This window comes from Adiantum capillus-veneris, chromosome 7 (assembly GCF_014529385.1).
Source record: "Adiantum capillus-veneris isolate H3 chromosome 7, ASM1452938v2, whole genome shotgun sequence".
NCBI classification, from domain to species: domain Eukaryota; kingdom Viridiplantae; phylum Streptophyta; class Polypodiopsida; order Polypodiales; family Pteridaceae; genus Adiantum; species Adiantum capillus-veneris.
This window is the reverse complement of record NC_140937.1, coordinates 10492684-10507057: the sequence shown is the minus strand read 5'-3', so window position 1 is coordinate 10507057 and position 14374 is coordinate 10492684. Positions and strand designations below refer to the sequence as shown.

At 42.5% G+C, this 14374-nt stretch overlaps 1 protein-coding gene across 2 annotated transcripts in view; it reads right to left on the bottom strand.

Moving 5' to 3' along the window:
* Positions 1-2628: 2628 nt before the first annotated feature.
* LOC147453423 (U11/U12 small nuclear ribonucleoprotein) overlaps positions 2629-14374 on the bottom strand; it is a 40673-nt gene continuing 28927 nt past the window's right edge. Inside the window, exons 4-7 of one of the 2 annotated variants that reach the window (XM_086515608.1) lie at positions 4840-4947; positions 4428-4548; positions 4031-4342; positions 2629-3949 (exon numbers count right to left, since the gene is read on the bottom strand). In XM_086515608.1, the coding sequence (XP_086371734.1) occupies positions 3852-3949; positions 4031-4342; positions 4428-4548; positions 4840-4947 (639 nt within the window). In that variant the 3' untranslated portion in view covers positions 2629-3851. Of the gene's footprint in view, positions 4343-4427; positions 4549-4839; positions 4948-14374 lie in introns of both variants that reach the window. The other variant, XM_086515607.1, reaches the window with a different exon arrangement.

Here is a 14374-nt window from a genome sequence, read left to right as displayed (position 1 = left end):
CATGCATCCAAGTCCCTGCAATGCCAAGATGTGAGTCACCCCAGATCAAGGCCAATGTTCTACCTTAAGTGTGCTCACCTTCTTCACCTAGGTCTCTGCATTATCACTCCTACTGGCATGGAAAATTAAAAGAACAAAGATAGCAGCATAAGGTCTCCATAGCTATCAACCAAATGAAAAGATTGTGGCATTGATGGCAACTATAAATGTCTACTGTAGCATTGACTAAAATTGTGAAAGTTCCATATGCCAAATCTAAAAAAGATTTGACAAGGCCACTAGTAGCAAATTCATTGATAGTCACTAGATAGCAAAGAGATAGAAAGCTACTCAAGGTGTCACTCTTACTCTGCTAAACAGTACAAATACCTTGAAGTTGGCTATAAAAGCTAACAATTTGTCTTTTATTACAAAATTAGGATTTTGATAACTAGGTGCAAGGACATTAGTGCTCCTTTTATTTAGCTACATTCTTGCATAAGATAGTAATTTTGCAAACAAAGAAAGTTGCCCAAGGAAAGTAGAATTTATTTTAAGATGGTTCATATGTAATCATTTATATTGGTGCATCTATGAGGAAGATACTCTCGGTCCAGCTTGAAGAGAATTCCCTCAAAGGATGTGGACCAACAAATTACTAAAGGTATGAATGTACTTGAGTCACATATCCACAAGACTCAACCATTAGATAAAGGAGTAAAAGTTACTAGGACAAACTCAAACTAGTACCAATCAAAAGCCAACTTAAACAATCTCACTTGACATGCCAAGCTCTAGTTTTGGTATTGTAAAGTACAACCATAGAGTTGGAAAAGTAGTTATGGGACATTTCACCATCATGAAGGTTGTCAAACAAGGTAAGAAAAGACAGCCCAAAGGCAAAAAAAATCACTCAAAGGGGCGATGCATTGCAAGCCTACAAGGAAACACCTTAACATATGGCAAAAATGTTTGAAGCTATACATTCACTTAGAATGAAGTGATCAAATTATTTAGTCTAAAGGCAACTAAGAGCAGTATGAAGTGCTAGACTCACTAAAGACGTCTAGTTAATTGAATGTCATAAAATAATTGAATGCTTAAAGTTTTTTTATGACTAGTTTCAAATTAATGATGTGCAAGAAATAATTCTTTGGTACATAGCAAAATTCAAAGAAAAAAAGGAAGGAATGGAGAAGTGGGGACACACCCTAAGGAAGGGTGCAATCCAAGACAAATATGGTTGAAAAATGACGAAGGCATAGTCAATAAACACTTCTGAATAGGAATGGACAACAAAGAGTTATAAAGAGATCCATTACAACATTATCATTGCTATAGTTTGTTTGTAGTCATGAGCCAATGTGGTGTTATGCTACTATACGCAATTATCTAGTATCATTATTCCTTTGCAAATATTTGTATTTGAGGGCTATCAATCTTTGTGATCAAAGAACTCTGCTTGACTAACACTTTTGAGCTCATATTTCAAGTTTACTATATCTTGTGGATAAAACTTAAAATCAATGAAAGTTCAATTCTACTTATGCTACAAATTCAAATGAATACCAAAGCTTGTGAAACACTTTGTTCTCGGTCATCTAAAGATTATGAATAGGAGCAACGGGTGGCTAAAATGTTGTGAATTTCAACAATTGTATCGTTACTACCATTAAATAGAATGAGTATGCTTGGGCCTTGAACCATTGATAGCACAGGTAAATCAAAACCAACTTGAATTTAAAGCATACTCTAGAATGCACACATGATTCGATTGATAAATCCTATGGCCAAGGAAAACACCTGTAATTTTATTAGTTCACCTCTACGTACATAAATTTCTCTAATGCATAGCCATATAGAGGGCATATGTCAAATATACCTATAGAGGAAAACTAATGTGTAAGTATACTTCAAAGTGACTGAAATCCTCATTTGAGTGAGTGGAATGTCTGGAGCATTTTGTCTCTACTCATTAGCAAGCGTGATATTGATGATTGATATTATAAATTTAGTGTACAAGAGATTAGTGAGATATAGATGTGATTACTCAATGATGTATGAGGTCTTGAAGTGGACATGTAAAAATGATTTGTGAGTGTGATCCTATTGCAATAATATATCTATCCGAATGAGATGACTGGACACAAGTCTTAGTGCATCGAAAGGATGAGATGGCTAGATAGTGATCTTTGTGTATCAACACTTTTGAACTAGATGGACTAGACTGATTGTTTGCATCTAAGTTTCAGTGTGAACTTTATGAATGCCAATCACTTTCTTTAGGATGTAGCGAATCACTTGAATGTGACCAATTGATAGAATGAAACCCATAAGAAGTTACACTAAATGCATTCTAAAACATGTAACAGTAACCACTAGCAAATTAGAACATAATTATGTAATTCACATGAAATTCAATGGAGACACAAGCTATGCACAGATTCTTATAAAGGCAAATCATTAGTCATTTAAACTGATTGAGCTTTGCCTTTGCCGTTGTATGGCAATCATGTAAAAGCCAGCAACTTGGAACACAAAATAATGTTACATAGAACATGGAAGTGGCGCATTACTATCAACACCACTATAGAAAGACATACAAAACCTTCCACCTCTCATATTGACCAAAACCAAGAACATTACAACTCCAATCAAGCGCTTCTCACATTGCATTAAGCACATAAACAAAGGGACGTTATATCATGCTGGACTTTGAGACATGCCTTGAGATTAAAAATGTACATAAGAATGGGTCTGACTTTGTTCGTGATGTGGAGTGCAAAATATGCGTTACCACATATAAAGCCCAAAAAAAAAAGTAAATGGTCTCCATTGATTGCATTTAGAAAATGGCATTCAGTAAATGGGAAACCCTTCGTGTGACATGGTCTTCAAAATTTTCTATAAACTGCATGTAGTCGAAAAAGGGAATACTATTAAAATACCCTTTACTTCGTGGAAATTCCCAAAATACCCGCTGAAGCTTTGAAAAATTCCAAGAATACCATCCCACTTGTTTTGGATGGACTGCTCCAATTTTCACATGGTTTATGCTTTTTCATGGATAAGATCTACATTTAAGTGTGTACAGAACAAAATTTCCACCAATACGGTCTCACATAACTATAAGGAACTATTTCATCCCAATAGCCCATAATATTATCAAAAATTATAATTCTAACTAACATCTTCTATCAAGCAAGAACCCATCGTCCTATGGGAAGTCACAAAACAGTAGGTCTCCAGACAAGGGGTATTTTGCGAATTTGTATGAAGGCATTTGGGGAATTTTTGGTAAAATTTACCAAGTATTAGGGGTACTCAAGGAAATTTTTAATTTGAGAGGCCTTTTGGGAATTTCCACAAATTTCAAGGGTATTTTGGTCATTTCCTATCACAAAAAACATAAATTCCTTCAAGAGAGGTGACCAGCTTATAAGCTACCTATGTCTTCTGACCAAACAACCCCCAAAGGAACCACTTTTTATCCACCGGCGACAGCTTGAAAGACAGTTTTGTTTTGAGCTAGTGATGTGGCTCCACAATTTCTACCTGCTGTCAACAATCTCTCATGAAACTTCTAGAAAGAAAAGAAAAGAAAGCATAAATGGAAAGCCTTGACTATCTTGCAGGTTTAGGATATTGTTAAGGATACAGTTGCTTGCTTTTAGCTTTGCATCTCTGCCTGACGAACTCCTCCCCCAATAAATCAACTCTCATACAGCAGTAGAGTTGCAGCACAGGAAAATTTTATGCATAAAAATCTCATCAAGAACAAAAAAACCGCAAAATTTGCAGGATACTCACAAGGATACAACATTCCAATCCATGAACCTTGCTGCCTGATGGAAAACCGGAAGTCTTCAGTCCTAAAAAGGCCCTGGATTTAATGCAAACTGCTGTATAAGCTGTTGAGGCCCCACAGCAGCACCATCTGGAGATACTACCGATGCAGAAATAAGCATGCCTACGCATCCAGCATGGTTCACAGTTTGATCCACCAACAATAACAGTCACGCGATTCAGTCACGAGCTTGTTGCCTCTCACCATGAACCTTGCTCCCCCACCTTCGGTGATCTCTAGCAGACTCATACCTCCTCTCAGAAGAATTATCACCACTGTGGACGTGAAACATGCTCCCAGACCTTTCTCGATAGCTTTGTTCATGTCTCTGACTGCCACTGCTCAGGGACATCGAGCTAGACCTGTGTTTTCCCCCCCTTTCTGTTCTGAATGATTCCCTGCTTTCAGATCTGGAGTATCTGTCGTAATCATGATAAGGTGTACCCATTTCTTTGCTTGCAGCATCTCTGCTGCTTGACCTTGAGTTTTGACTATTAATTGTGTTGTCTTTAGTCCCTAGAAAAACCCCTCATCAGCACATTATTGCTTGACCATTAGCAAATTGTATTAATCATTTCAGCACAAATCGTATACACAAGACCTGATGCTGACACCGTTTTCGACTCTGGTAATGGTGCATCCTGTGGTCTCCTACCAATACAACCAATCCCACCAGCAGCAATGATGTCCTCCATATGGCCCTCGATGATGTCTCGCAGGACCTGCAAAAAGAGGTCTTGTCAAGAAACAGAGTATATCTGCCTCCTACAACAAATTAATGGCAGTGGCCTTTCTGATTAGTGACCTTCATGAATACGATCAACATTATATATCATACAAAGTTAATTGGCAAAACCTTCATTCACACAATCTTTACCAAGCATGAATGCATGGATATGGTGTATCCTTCACCAACAGATACACAATTATTAGAGATCATGCTGATCGAAACGAAGCAATTAATCTTTTAGCTCTATGTTACACGTTAAGTCCCTGAAAATCAACTGCTTTACCTCTGCAGGCGTTCGTTGGACTTTCTTGCCACGATAAGACATCCGGCGCCGTTTATAATCCCTCTCCTCTGCCAAAAGTTCCTCTTTGGTCTTGTTTGTTTTGAAATCCTACAAAAGAGAGGCCACTGTAAAACGACATTCATATCAATCAACCAAATGGCATGTATAAAACAAACATAACCAACATTTTTGTTAAGGCCCCTCTCTCCATCTCCCCCAGTGTCATCAGGCACATTTCCAGAAGCCACGCAGAAAGTGTGTAGGGATTACCGATTGATTGAAGCCTGCATGGGCAGACTTCACCAATGCGGCAGCACATTTTGTGCACTGCATGTTATGTGAATGTATTGTCTTGTGGGGATGGTCATGGGCATGGTTTGCTTGAAATGTGAAAAGAAAGGATATGAATCTGATTGTAACAAGATTTAGCAAACCAAGACATCCATGAAAGGATCAACGCTATAAGGTGCAGCGGAAGTGAATGTTAAACTTTGCTCAAGATGAGTGCTCCGAACTGTGCTCAAGGGTTCCTTTTACTTACGGAAGGGAGAGCCTTCCGTTCCTTCAATGAGCGAGTGCAATGGACACAAACAAAGTGGTGAACACTGTGAATGAAGGTGCTGAGACTGATAGATAGAGATAGAAGAATACGTGTCACAAAGTGATGACGTGGCGGACAGCAGAAACCCTAATTTCTGCCAGAAACCCTAAAATTCCTGCAAACCCTAATTTTTGCCAAAAACCCTAAATTCCGGAAATCGCGGAGGCGGATTATTATTTTTTAAAAAAATTTATTTATTTTTTTTTGGGAAAATGATGAGCGACGCGAATTTTGCTTTTGCTTTTTTTTATAAAAAAAAAGAGAAAAGACTCTCTAAGAGAGAGAGAGAACTGATGCTTTTGATTTTAAAAGCTTTTGGGGCTCTGCTTTTGGGCATCCCTTGTAACCTTTAAATTAGTGGTGAGGGCCTCACTTCTCAGAGCATCTGGACGCAGAGTCTGAGAGTGAAACCCTAACCGCTCTCTTGTACTTTGATGATTGATTAATACAAAAAGAAATACCGAAAGGGGCGCCAGTCTTTGGGGCCAATATCTCTAGGCACGGAACTCCGCCGGGCCAGTGCAAATCTATTGTGATCTGTGAATTGTTTTGAAGTGGTTATTTGGTGCTGTCGCGGTTGATTCTTGACTTGGAGTGTCCAAGTTTGTTACAGTGGTATCAGAGCACGGCCGATTTCTCTTCTACGGGAAATCCGATCCCCGGATTTTTTTTTCCACGGCACCTATGGCTTCAGGCAATGATCAGTCGACTCCCTCTGCATCTGGAGATGCGGGCTGGGATCACAACGAAGATTCAGGCAAAGAGTATGGCCCGCCTCGGCCTACTCAGGCGGAGCAAACAGAGATGGAGTGTCGTCAATTGATCGGCGATGCAACAAAGATGATGCTCAATTTTGCCAAGGACCCGAAGATGGCAAAATATATGAACCAGACCTCTTTGAAAGAGGTACAGATGGAGTGGCAGAGAACCACAACACCACTCCCGAAACCTGCTCTCAAGAAACCTTCTGCCTCCAAGAAATATACGGAGAAGGAACTGGAGAACGTGGTTGATGCACGGATTGCTCAGCTTTTCGACATGCAAAAGAAAGGCAAAAAGCACGGCAAAAAGCAGAACAAAGGTACTGACTTCCCGGGATATTTGGGTCGTTAGTCGACATTCGACAAAGCAAAGAAACGGAAGAAGCGTGTTCGATTTGAAGGAGTACCCAGTTCTTCTTCTTCTTCTTCTGACAGTTCTTCTAGCTCCTCGGATTAGAGCGAAGAAGACAGAAAAAAAGCAAAAAGCGAAGCAAGACACAAAGCTTCGGAATGGGCAAGAAAAAGGCAAAGAAGGCTACATCTCGCCCAGAGACTGACAGTTCTACTGAGGACTCGTCTACAGATAGCTCAGATTCCGATGACGGAAAGTTTTATGCGAACAAGAAGAATTTTTACAAAGCCAACCAGTATGACTTTCTCGAAGATAACAGCAAGAAAGTCCGAGAGTTTAAGGAAGGTGGCCACTCGATCAAGTTTGATACTTTTCAGGATACTCAGATGCTTCGAAGGCTTTGTCTCTTATACAGCAGTTTGACATCGCTTTCGCGGGCGGACGCTATTCAGAGCACTCCAAGATTCGGAGAGCTACCTCTTACTCTGAGGGGAATGCTCGTACTAGGTGGTCCACGCTTCTATTAAGCAAGACTGTGCCAGTTACATGGCTGAAATTCAAGAGGCTTTTTATTTCTTCTTGGTTGACTCAAGAGTTTGAGCGAGATATACGAGCTGCTTGGAACCATCTCCGGATGACCAAGAGCGATACAGTGAATTCTTATTGTGAAAGATTCTGGAGCTCTTTTCTACCCGCCTCTTCATTCAAGAAGATCTCGTTCAGAGAACAGATTGAGCGGTTTACCTTGGGTCTACCTACAGAGATCCGAGATCGCTGCTTGGAACAGAAGTCAGCTTCTATTCAGGAGTTGATGAGTCATGCGAAGCGGGGCTTTGCCATTCACTCTGGCAGTCTGACCTACCCCACAGATGAGGCCATGACACAACGAGCCGAACAGACTTCTGGGAATGAAAGTAGAATGAAAAAGAGCAACCCAGAGAAAAAAAAAGGATGCACGACCCAAGCTTACTCCTGAGGAGAGAGCTCGCTTCATCAGAGAGGGGAAGTGCTTTGGATGCGGGAAACATGGACATATTTCCGCAAAGTGCCCTGATAAGGCACAGAAAGAACAGAATGATAAAGACGACGACAGGTCTGAGAGTTCGAGAGCAGCTGAGGAATGTGGCAGAAAAGGCAGATAGAAAAGCAGAACTGGTACCACATGGCGTGGGACTTGCACCGAATCAAATGAATGAAAGTACAAACTTTGCCGTTTTTTTTTGGGGCAAAGTGAAGGATCAAGAAGCTCTTTTGAAGGAGCAAAGGCCAACTTCTTTTCACTTGGAATTGGCGGCTCGATTTGGAACTGCGCCCGACAGACTGACGCCACTGGCGGAGGTAGTTCGACTGGCACCCGGATGGGATGTTGCCATTACACCGAGCATTGGCAAACTTCGTTTGCAATGACAGGGGTGTTCAGGGCACGTGAGTGACGTTCTACTCGGGATCCCTTGGTACCACAAGAACTACGCCGTGGTTGACTACCGGGCCGAGAAAGCGACTTTGATAAATGAAGGGCTTAGAGATTGTACTTGATGAACTTCAGTTTTCTTACTCATTCTTTTGGGAGAACTGAACGATGGATAAAAGTTGAATATGTTTTGACCTGAAGAAAAGAACGCAAAGATTTTTTTCTCCACACTCATGCCGATTGCTTTTGAGAGGGCCTGAAGATCATACCATTGATCTGATATCTGGAAGCACGCCACCGAATCGGCCACCTTATCGTGTGAGCCGAGTACAGAATGAAAAGATTATGAACTCAGTGAAAGACCTCTTGGAAAAGGGTCTTGTCCAGCTTAGTACTTCACCGTATTGCTCTCCAGTGTTGTTGATTTTGAAGAAAGACAGATCTTGGAGAATGTGCATCGATTATAGCACTCTCAACGAAATCACCATCAAGAACAGATTTCCGATTCCTAGGATCGATGATATACTCGACAGGTTACAGGGATCCTCGTGCTTTAGCAGGATTGACTTGAAGAGTGGATATCATCAGATCAGGATAGCACCAGGAGATGTCTACAAGACAGCTTTTCGGACGACTTTTGGGTTATTTGAGTTTTTGGTGATGCCTTTTGGCTTAACCAATGCTCCTGCGACATTTAACCGGATGATGGACAGGATTTTTCAAGAGTACAGACTATTTGTTGGCACTTTCTTTGACGACATCATTGTTTTCTCCAAGAATGAGGCAGAACACAGAGATCATCTGCTTCAAGTCTTTCAGGCAATTACGAGATCACACGTTAGTGATTAATGCTAAGAAAAGTGAATTTTTCCTACTAGAGATACACTTTTTGGGACACATTGTGTCAGCAACAGGAGTGCAAATGGACCCGGCCAAGATAGAGACTATCCGTGATTGGCCCGATTTGAGGAATGTCCATGAAGTTAGAAGCTTCTTGGGACTATGTTCATACTACAGGCGGTTCATACGAAAGTTTGCAGAGGTTGCTTCCCCTTTGCATATCTTGACACAGAAAGGAGTACCTTTTTCGTGGGGACCCACAGAGGTGACTGCCTTTCAGACATTGAAAGAGAAATTGACTACGGGACCTATTTTGACTTTGCCGGACTTGCAGAAGTCATTCGAAGTATATTGTGATGCTTGTGGTCGTAGTCTGGGTGCGGTCTTGATGCAAGAAGGCCATGTCATAGCTTACGAGAGCCGTTTGTTCTCTAGGCCGGAGATGACAGCACAGATTTATGAGAAAGAGCTTTTGGCGGTTATCCATGCTCTTACTCAGTGGCGGCATTACCTACTCGGAGCGGATTTTATTGTCTTTACAGACCATCAGAGTTTGCGCTACTTCTTGTCACAGAAGCAGCTTTCGGAAAAGCAGATGCGGTGGGCGAACATCTTGTCACAGTTTCACTTCCAGATTGTCCATGTGCAGGGACAGAAGAATGTGGTGGCAGATGCTTTGTCTCGGAAACCGTTGGTTTTGGCTATTTCCGTGATACATCATAGGAGCTTCGAGGATATGGTCGATCAGTGTGCCACAGATACAGGTTTTGCAGATATGTTCACACGGATACGGGATGGGGAGACAGTAGCTGGATACTCCCTTCGGGAAGGCTACTTGATGAAAAAGACTATGTTGTGCGTTACACAGCCGTTGAGGGAAAAGGTTATGACTGATTGCCACTGTCCACCTTTTACGGGTCACCGCGGCATTGCTACCACCATGAAAGGGGTAGAGAGATATTTCTTTTGGCGGAGACTGAAGAAGGATGTGGAAGAGTTTGTGCGCAGTTGCTTGGTATGCCAGAAGGTCAAGTTTGACAGGCATAAGGCACAGGGATTGTTACAGCCTTTACCCATACCCACCCGCCCCTGGGAAAATATTGAAATGGATTTCATTTTTTTTTATCTCCCGAGAATACAGAATGATCACGATGATTTTCCGATTACATGGCACGCCTGAGACGATTGTCTCCGACAGAGACCCCAGATTTATGAGTTTGTTTTGGAAAGCAATTTGGGAGAACATTGGCACGCAGTTGCAGTTCTCGTCATCGTTCCACTTGCAGACTGACGGGCAATTTGAGATTGTCAATTCAGTGATTTTAGATTTATTGAAGTCTTGTATCTCGGATCAGAAGACTCAATGGGAAAAGAACTTACCTTTGGTGGAATTTGCCTACAATAACACGATACACTCTTCGACGGGGAAGACGCCATGTGAGATTGTTGAAACTGCTGTGAAGGTTCCATCCTTCCAGAGCACGAAAGATTAGAAATTTGAAGTGGATGAATATTCGCGAGATTTGGATACGGCTTTTACCAAGGTTCGCGAGACTTTACAGAAGTCTCAAGAACGACAGAAAAAGGCAGCGGATCGCCATCGTCGCGACTGGAAACTGAAGGAGGATGATTGGGTGCTCTTACTTTTGAGAAGGCACGCCTAAGAAAGAAACAGGGAAAGGAGAGGCTTTTTCCAAAGCTTAGTATGTGATACTACGGACCTTTCCAGATTACTGACAAGATAAATGATGTCTCCTTCCGATTGAAACTGCCAAATACTTGGAGGATTCACAATGCATTGCATGTGAGTCTCTTGAAACCTGTTAAGGGTGATGTGCCTGATGATGGGGAGCCTGATGAGCAACCCGAAGTGGAAGAAAACGAGGAGATCCTTGTTCCTGAACAGATTTTGGCACATAATGATACAAAGAAAGGTAACGTCCGAAGGCGGTTCTTGGTTAAGTTCAAGAACTTTCCTGCATTTGATGCGAAGTGGATGGAGGAGGACCTAGCAGATACTCCTCGGATTGTGAAACTTTACCTCGATGTTTTGGTTTAGCATAGTCTACTCCAAACGGAACCCAGAAACTCAGCTTGGCCGAAGATCTGGTGCAGTGGGATGCACAAGAGGGGAGTCGCTCCACTCCTTTGTCGACAGATGCCTCGATTTTGATACTAAAGTCACTGATGTCTCTTTGAGCTTCAGGGATACTGAGAGCTGACAGTATTCTGCTGGATGACTTTATGAAATGGAATTCCTGATTATGATACTGATTTGTTCTTGACTTCTTGTGAGTGCAGGAACTGATAGCCGAAATGACTGCAGCATTTTGGTCTGATTGATCTCGAATAGACATGGTTGCAATAGGGGTTAGTCAATCGGACATCGATGAGGTCCCGATTGGACCTAGATGTGATTGCTAGCTACATTGCCGATAAATCATGGTCTAAGATCCGAATGAATGTTGAATGTCATGTGATGTCCTGTGATGTCGTGTGATGTGACTGTCGATTTTGTACATGTGCTAGATGTGTGTTCCTAGTACGTAGGTACTAACAGTCAGTGTCTGCTAAGACGGTTTATGGCTTTTGTCGGTTTTGCAGGCGTAATCGCGGTCGATTACAATGCTTTCAAGAGGGGGGTATGTCACAAAGTGATGACGTGGCGGACAGCAGAAACCCTAATTTCTGCCAGAAACCCTAAAATTCCTGCAAACCCTAATTTTTGCCAAAAACCCTAAATTCCGGAAATCGCGGAGGCGGATTATTATTTTTTAAAAAAATTTATTTATTTTTTTTTGGGAAAATGATGAGCGACGCGAATTTTGCTTTTGCTTTTTTTTATAAAAAAAAGAGAAAAGACTCTCTAAGAGAGAGAGAGAGAACTGATGCTTTTGATTTTAAAAGCTTTTGGGGCTCTGCTTTTGGGCATCCCTTGTAACCTTTAAATTAGTGGTGAGGGCCTCACTTCTCAGAGCATCTGGACGCAGAGTCTGAGAGTGAAACCCTAACCGCTCTCTTGTACTTTGATGATTGATTAATACAAAAAGAAATACCGAAAGGGGCGCCAGTCTTTGGGGCCAATATCTCTAGGCACGGAACTCCGCCGGGCCAGTGCAAATCTATTGTGATCTGTGAATTGTTTTGAAGTGGTTATTTGGTGCTGTCGCGGTTGATTCTTGACTTGGAGTGTCCAAGTTTGTTACAATACGACACCAGAATGTTGTCAAACCCTCCTCCAAAGGCCCCACTCTCTATAGCGAGAGCGGTCTACTATTGATTGCACAAATCTCTACAATGCTTGGACTTGCCGATGATGTCGACGACGATGAGGACGACGACAAGACGGGTTGTAATCTGAAAACGCTAAGGATTGAAATTTGCAAATCTTGATCTGCTGAATTCTGACTCTATGTCGGTGACGATGTCAATGGCGACGATGCAACGACGACGCGCTGAAAACGCAGATGCTGAAATCTGCAATTTCCGGGCTGAAACTGCAAACTTCGATGGATCTGACCGTGCGGCAAGGATCTGCTGCGGGAAGGTGAGATCTGCGAGGTTTGAGACTTGTTCTGCTATGTCTAAATGCTGAAAACTGAAAACGCTAGTGCTTGTGGTGGTTCCGTCGCAGTGGATCTGCAAAACGCTGAGATGCCAGTCTGATGCAAAAACGCTAGGACTGATTTTGGTTCTGATGCAAAAACGCTATGGATCTGTTGTCTTGTTGCTGCCGGGGCTGATCTACAATGCAAAACGCCAAGCTTGGAATGGCTGAAAACGCTAGGCTTTGCAGGTGCAAAACGCTAAGTCTGTTGATGGGGGGGGATCTTGCTCAGAAGGTGCCTGTTGAACAAGATGTTCTGCTGCCTCTTCTGCGAGAAAGTGCTAGCGCTAGGTTTCTTACATACATGCTTGGTAAATTTGCCCTACCTAGTTCTCAACAAAAGTCACTTAAAAATAATAAGTGAAAATTGGCTAAAATAGGGACAATAGGTCTATGCACTGTAAAAATGCTCCTGATGGGTTCTTATGGAAATCTGATGATCATGTTGTGTGCAACCAGAGGATATGCATCTAATCTAAGTGTCTGGACATGCACGGTCTGCGAATAGACTCACAAAAGTGCCAAAACACTTCCTAAGCTAGGCTAACTGAACTGAACTCATGTCATGAAGTAGCTTGTCCACCTACACATAGGGTTAAACTCTTCCTTGGTGGGGAAATTCTTCTTCACTACTTTCATGCCCATCACCTCCATGCGAAGTATCCATTCCGCTTCGGGTGATGACCATCCACTGAAATCGTAAATTCTTAAGTTCACGGGGAACTTGGGTTCTTGTGAGTCTTGCTTCTTGGGGTTCTTGAGTCTTGAGATTCTTGAGGTTCTCGAGTCTTGAGGTCTTGAGGTTCTTGAGGTTCTCGAGTCTGTGTTAGAGAAGGATCTTCTCTTTACCCGAGCTCCTCTTTCCCGTGGGCGCACCCCTTGGCGGCCTTGCGCTCACACCAAGGTTGCTTTTTCCCACCTCACATCGATTGGCCAGCCGCTAAGTGCACGGTCAGCTCTCAATGAGCGAAAAGAGGCACAAGGGAAGGCTGGACGAGCCCTTCTTTCTCGGGTTTCCTATCACTCTTCAAAAACACGATTAGGAATCGACACGCCCAAGAGGACTTGGGTTACGTGCGACCGCAACAAGCAAAAAAAATTATGTGGTTCTTGTGGTTCTTTCCTTGAGTGATACAAAACACTACCAAAGCTTTGATACCAATGTAAGGTGCAGCGGAAGTGAATGTTGAACTTTGCTCAAGATGAGTGCTCCAAACTGTGCTCAAGGGTTCCTTTTACATACGGAAGGGAGAGCCTTCCGTTCCTTTAATGAGCGAGTACAATGGACACAAACAAAGTGGTGAACACTATGAATGAAGGTGCTGAGACTAATAGATAGAGATAGAAGAATACGACAGTAGAATGTTGTCAAACCCTCCTCCAAAGGCCCCACTCTCTATAGTGAGAGCGGTCTACTATTGATTGCACAAATCTCTACAATGCTTGGACTTGCCGATCATGTCGACGACGATGAGGACGACGACAAGACGGGCTGAAATCTGAAAACCCTAAGGACTGAAATTTGCAAATCTTTATCTACTGAATTCTGACTCTATGTCGGTGAGAATGTCGATGGCAACGATGCAACGACGACACGCTAAAAACTGAAAACGCTGGTGCTTGTGGTGGTTCCGTCGCGGTGGATCTGCAAAACGCTGAGATGCAAGGCTGATGCAAAAACGCTAGGGCTGATTTTGGTTCTGATGCAAAAACGCTATGGATCTGCTGTCTTGCTGCTACCGGGGCTGATCTGCAATGCAAAACGCCAGACTTGGGGATGGCAGAAAACGCTAGGCTTTGCAGATGCAAAACGTTAAGTCTGCTGATGGGGGGGGATCTTGCTGAGAAGGTGCCTGTTGAACAAGATGTTCCTGCTGCCTCTTCTACCAGAAAGTGCTAGCGTTAGGTTTCTTATATACATGCTTGGTAAATTTTCCCTAGCTAGTTCCCAACCAAAGTCGCT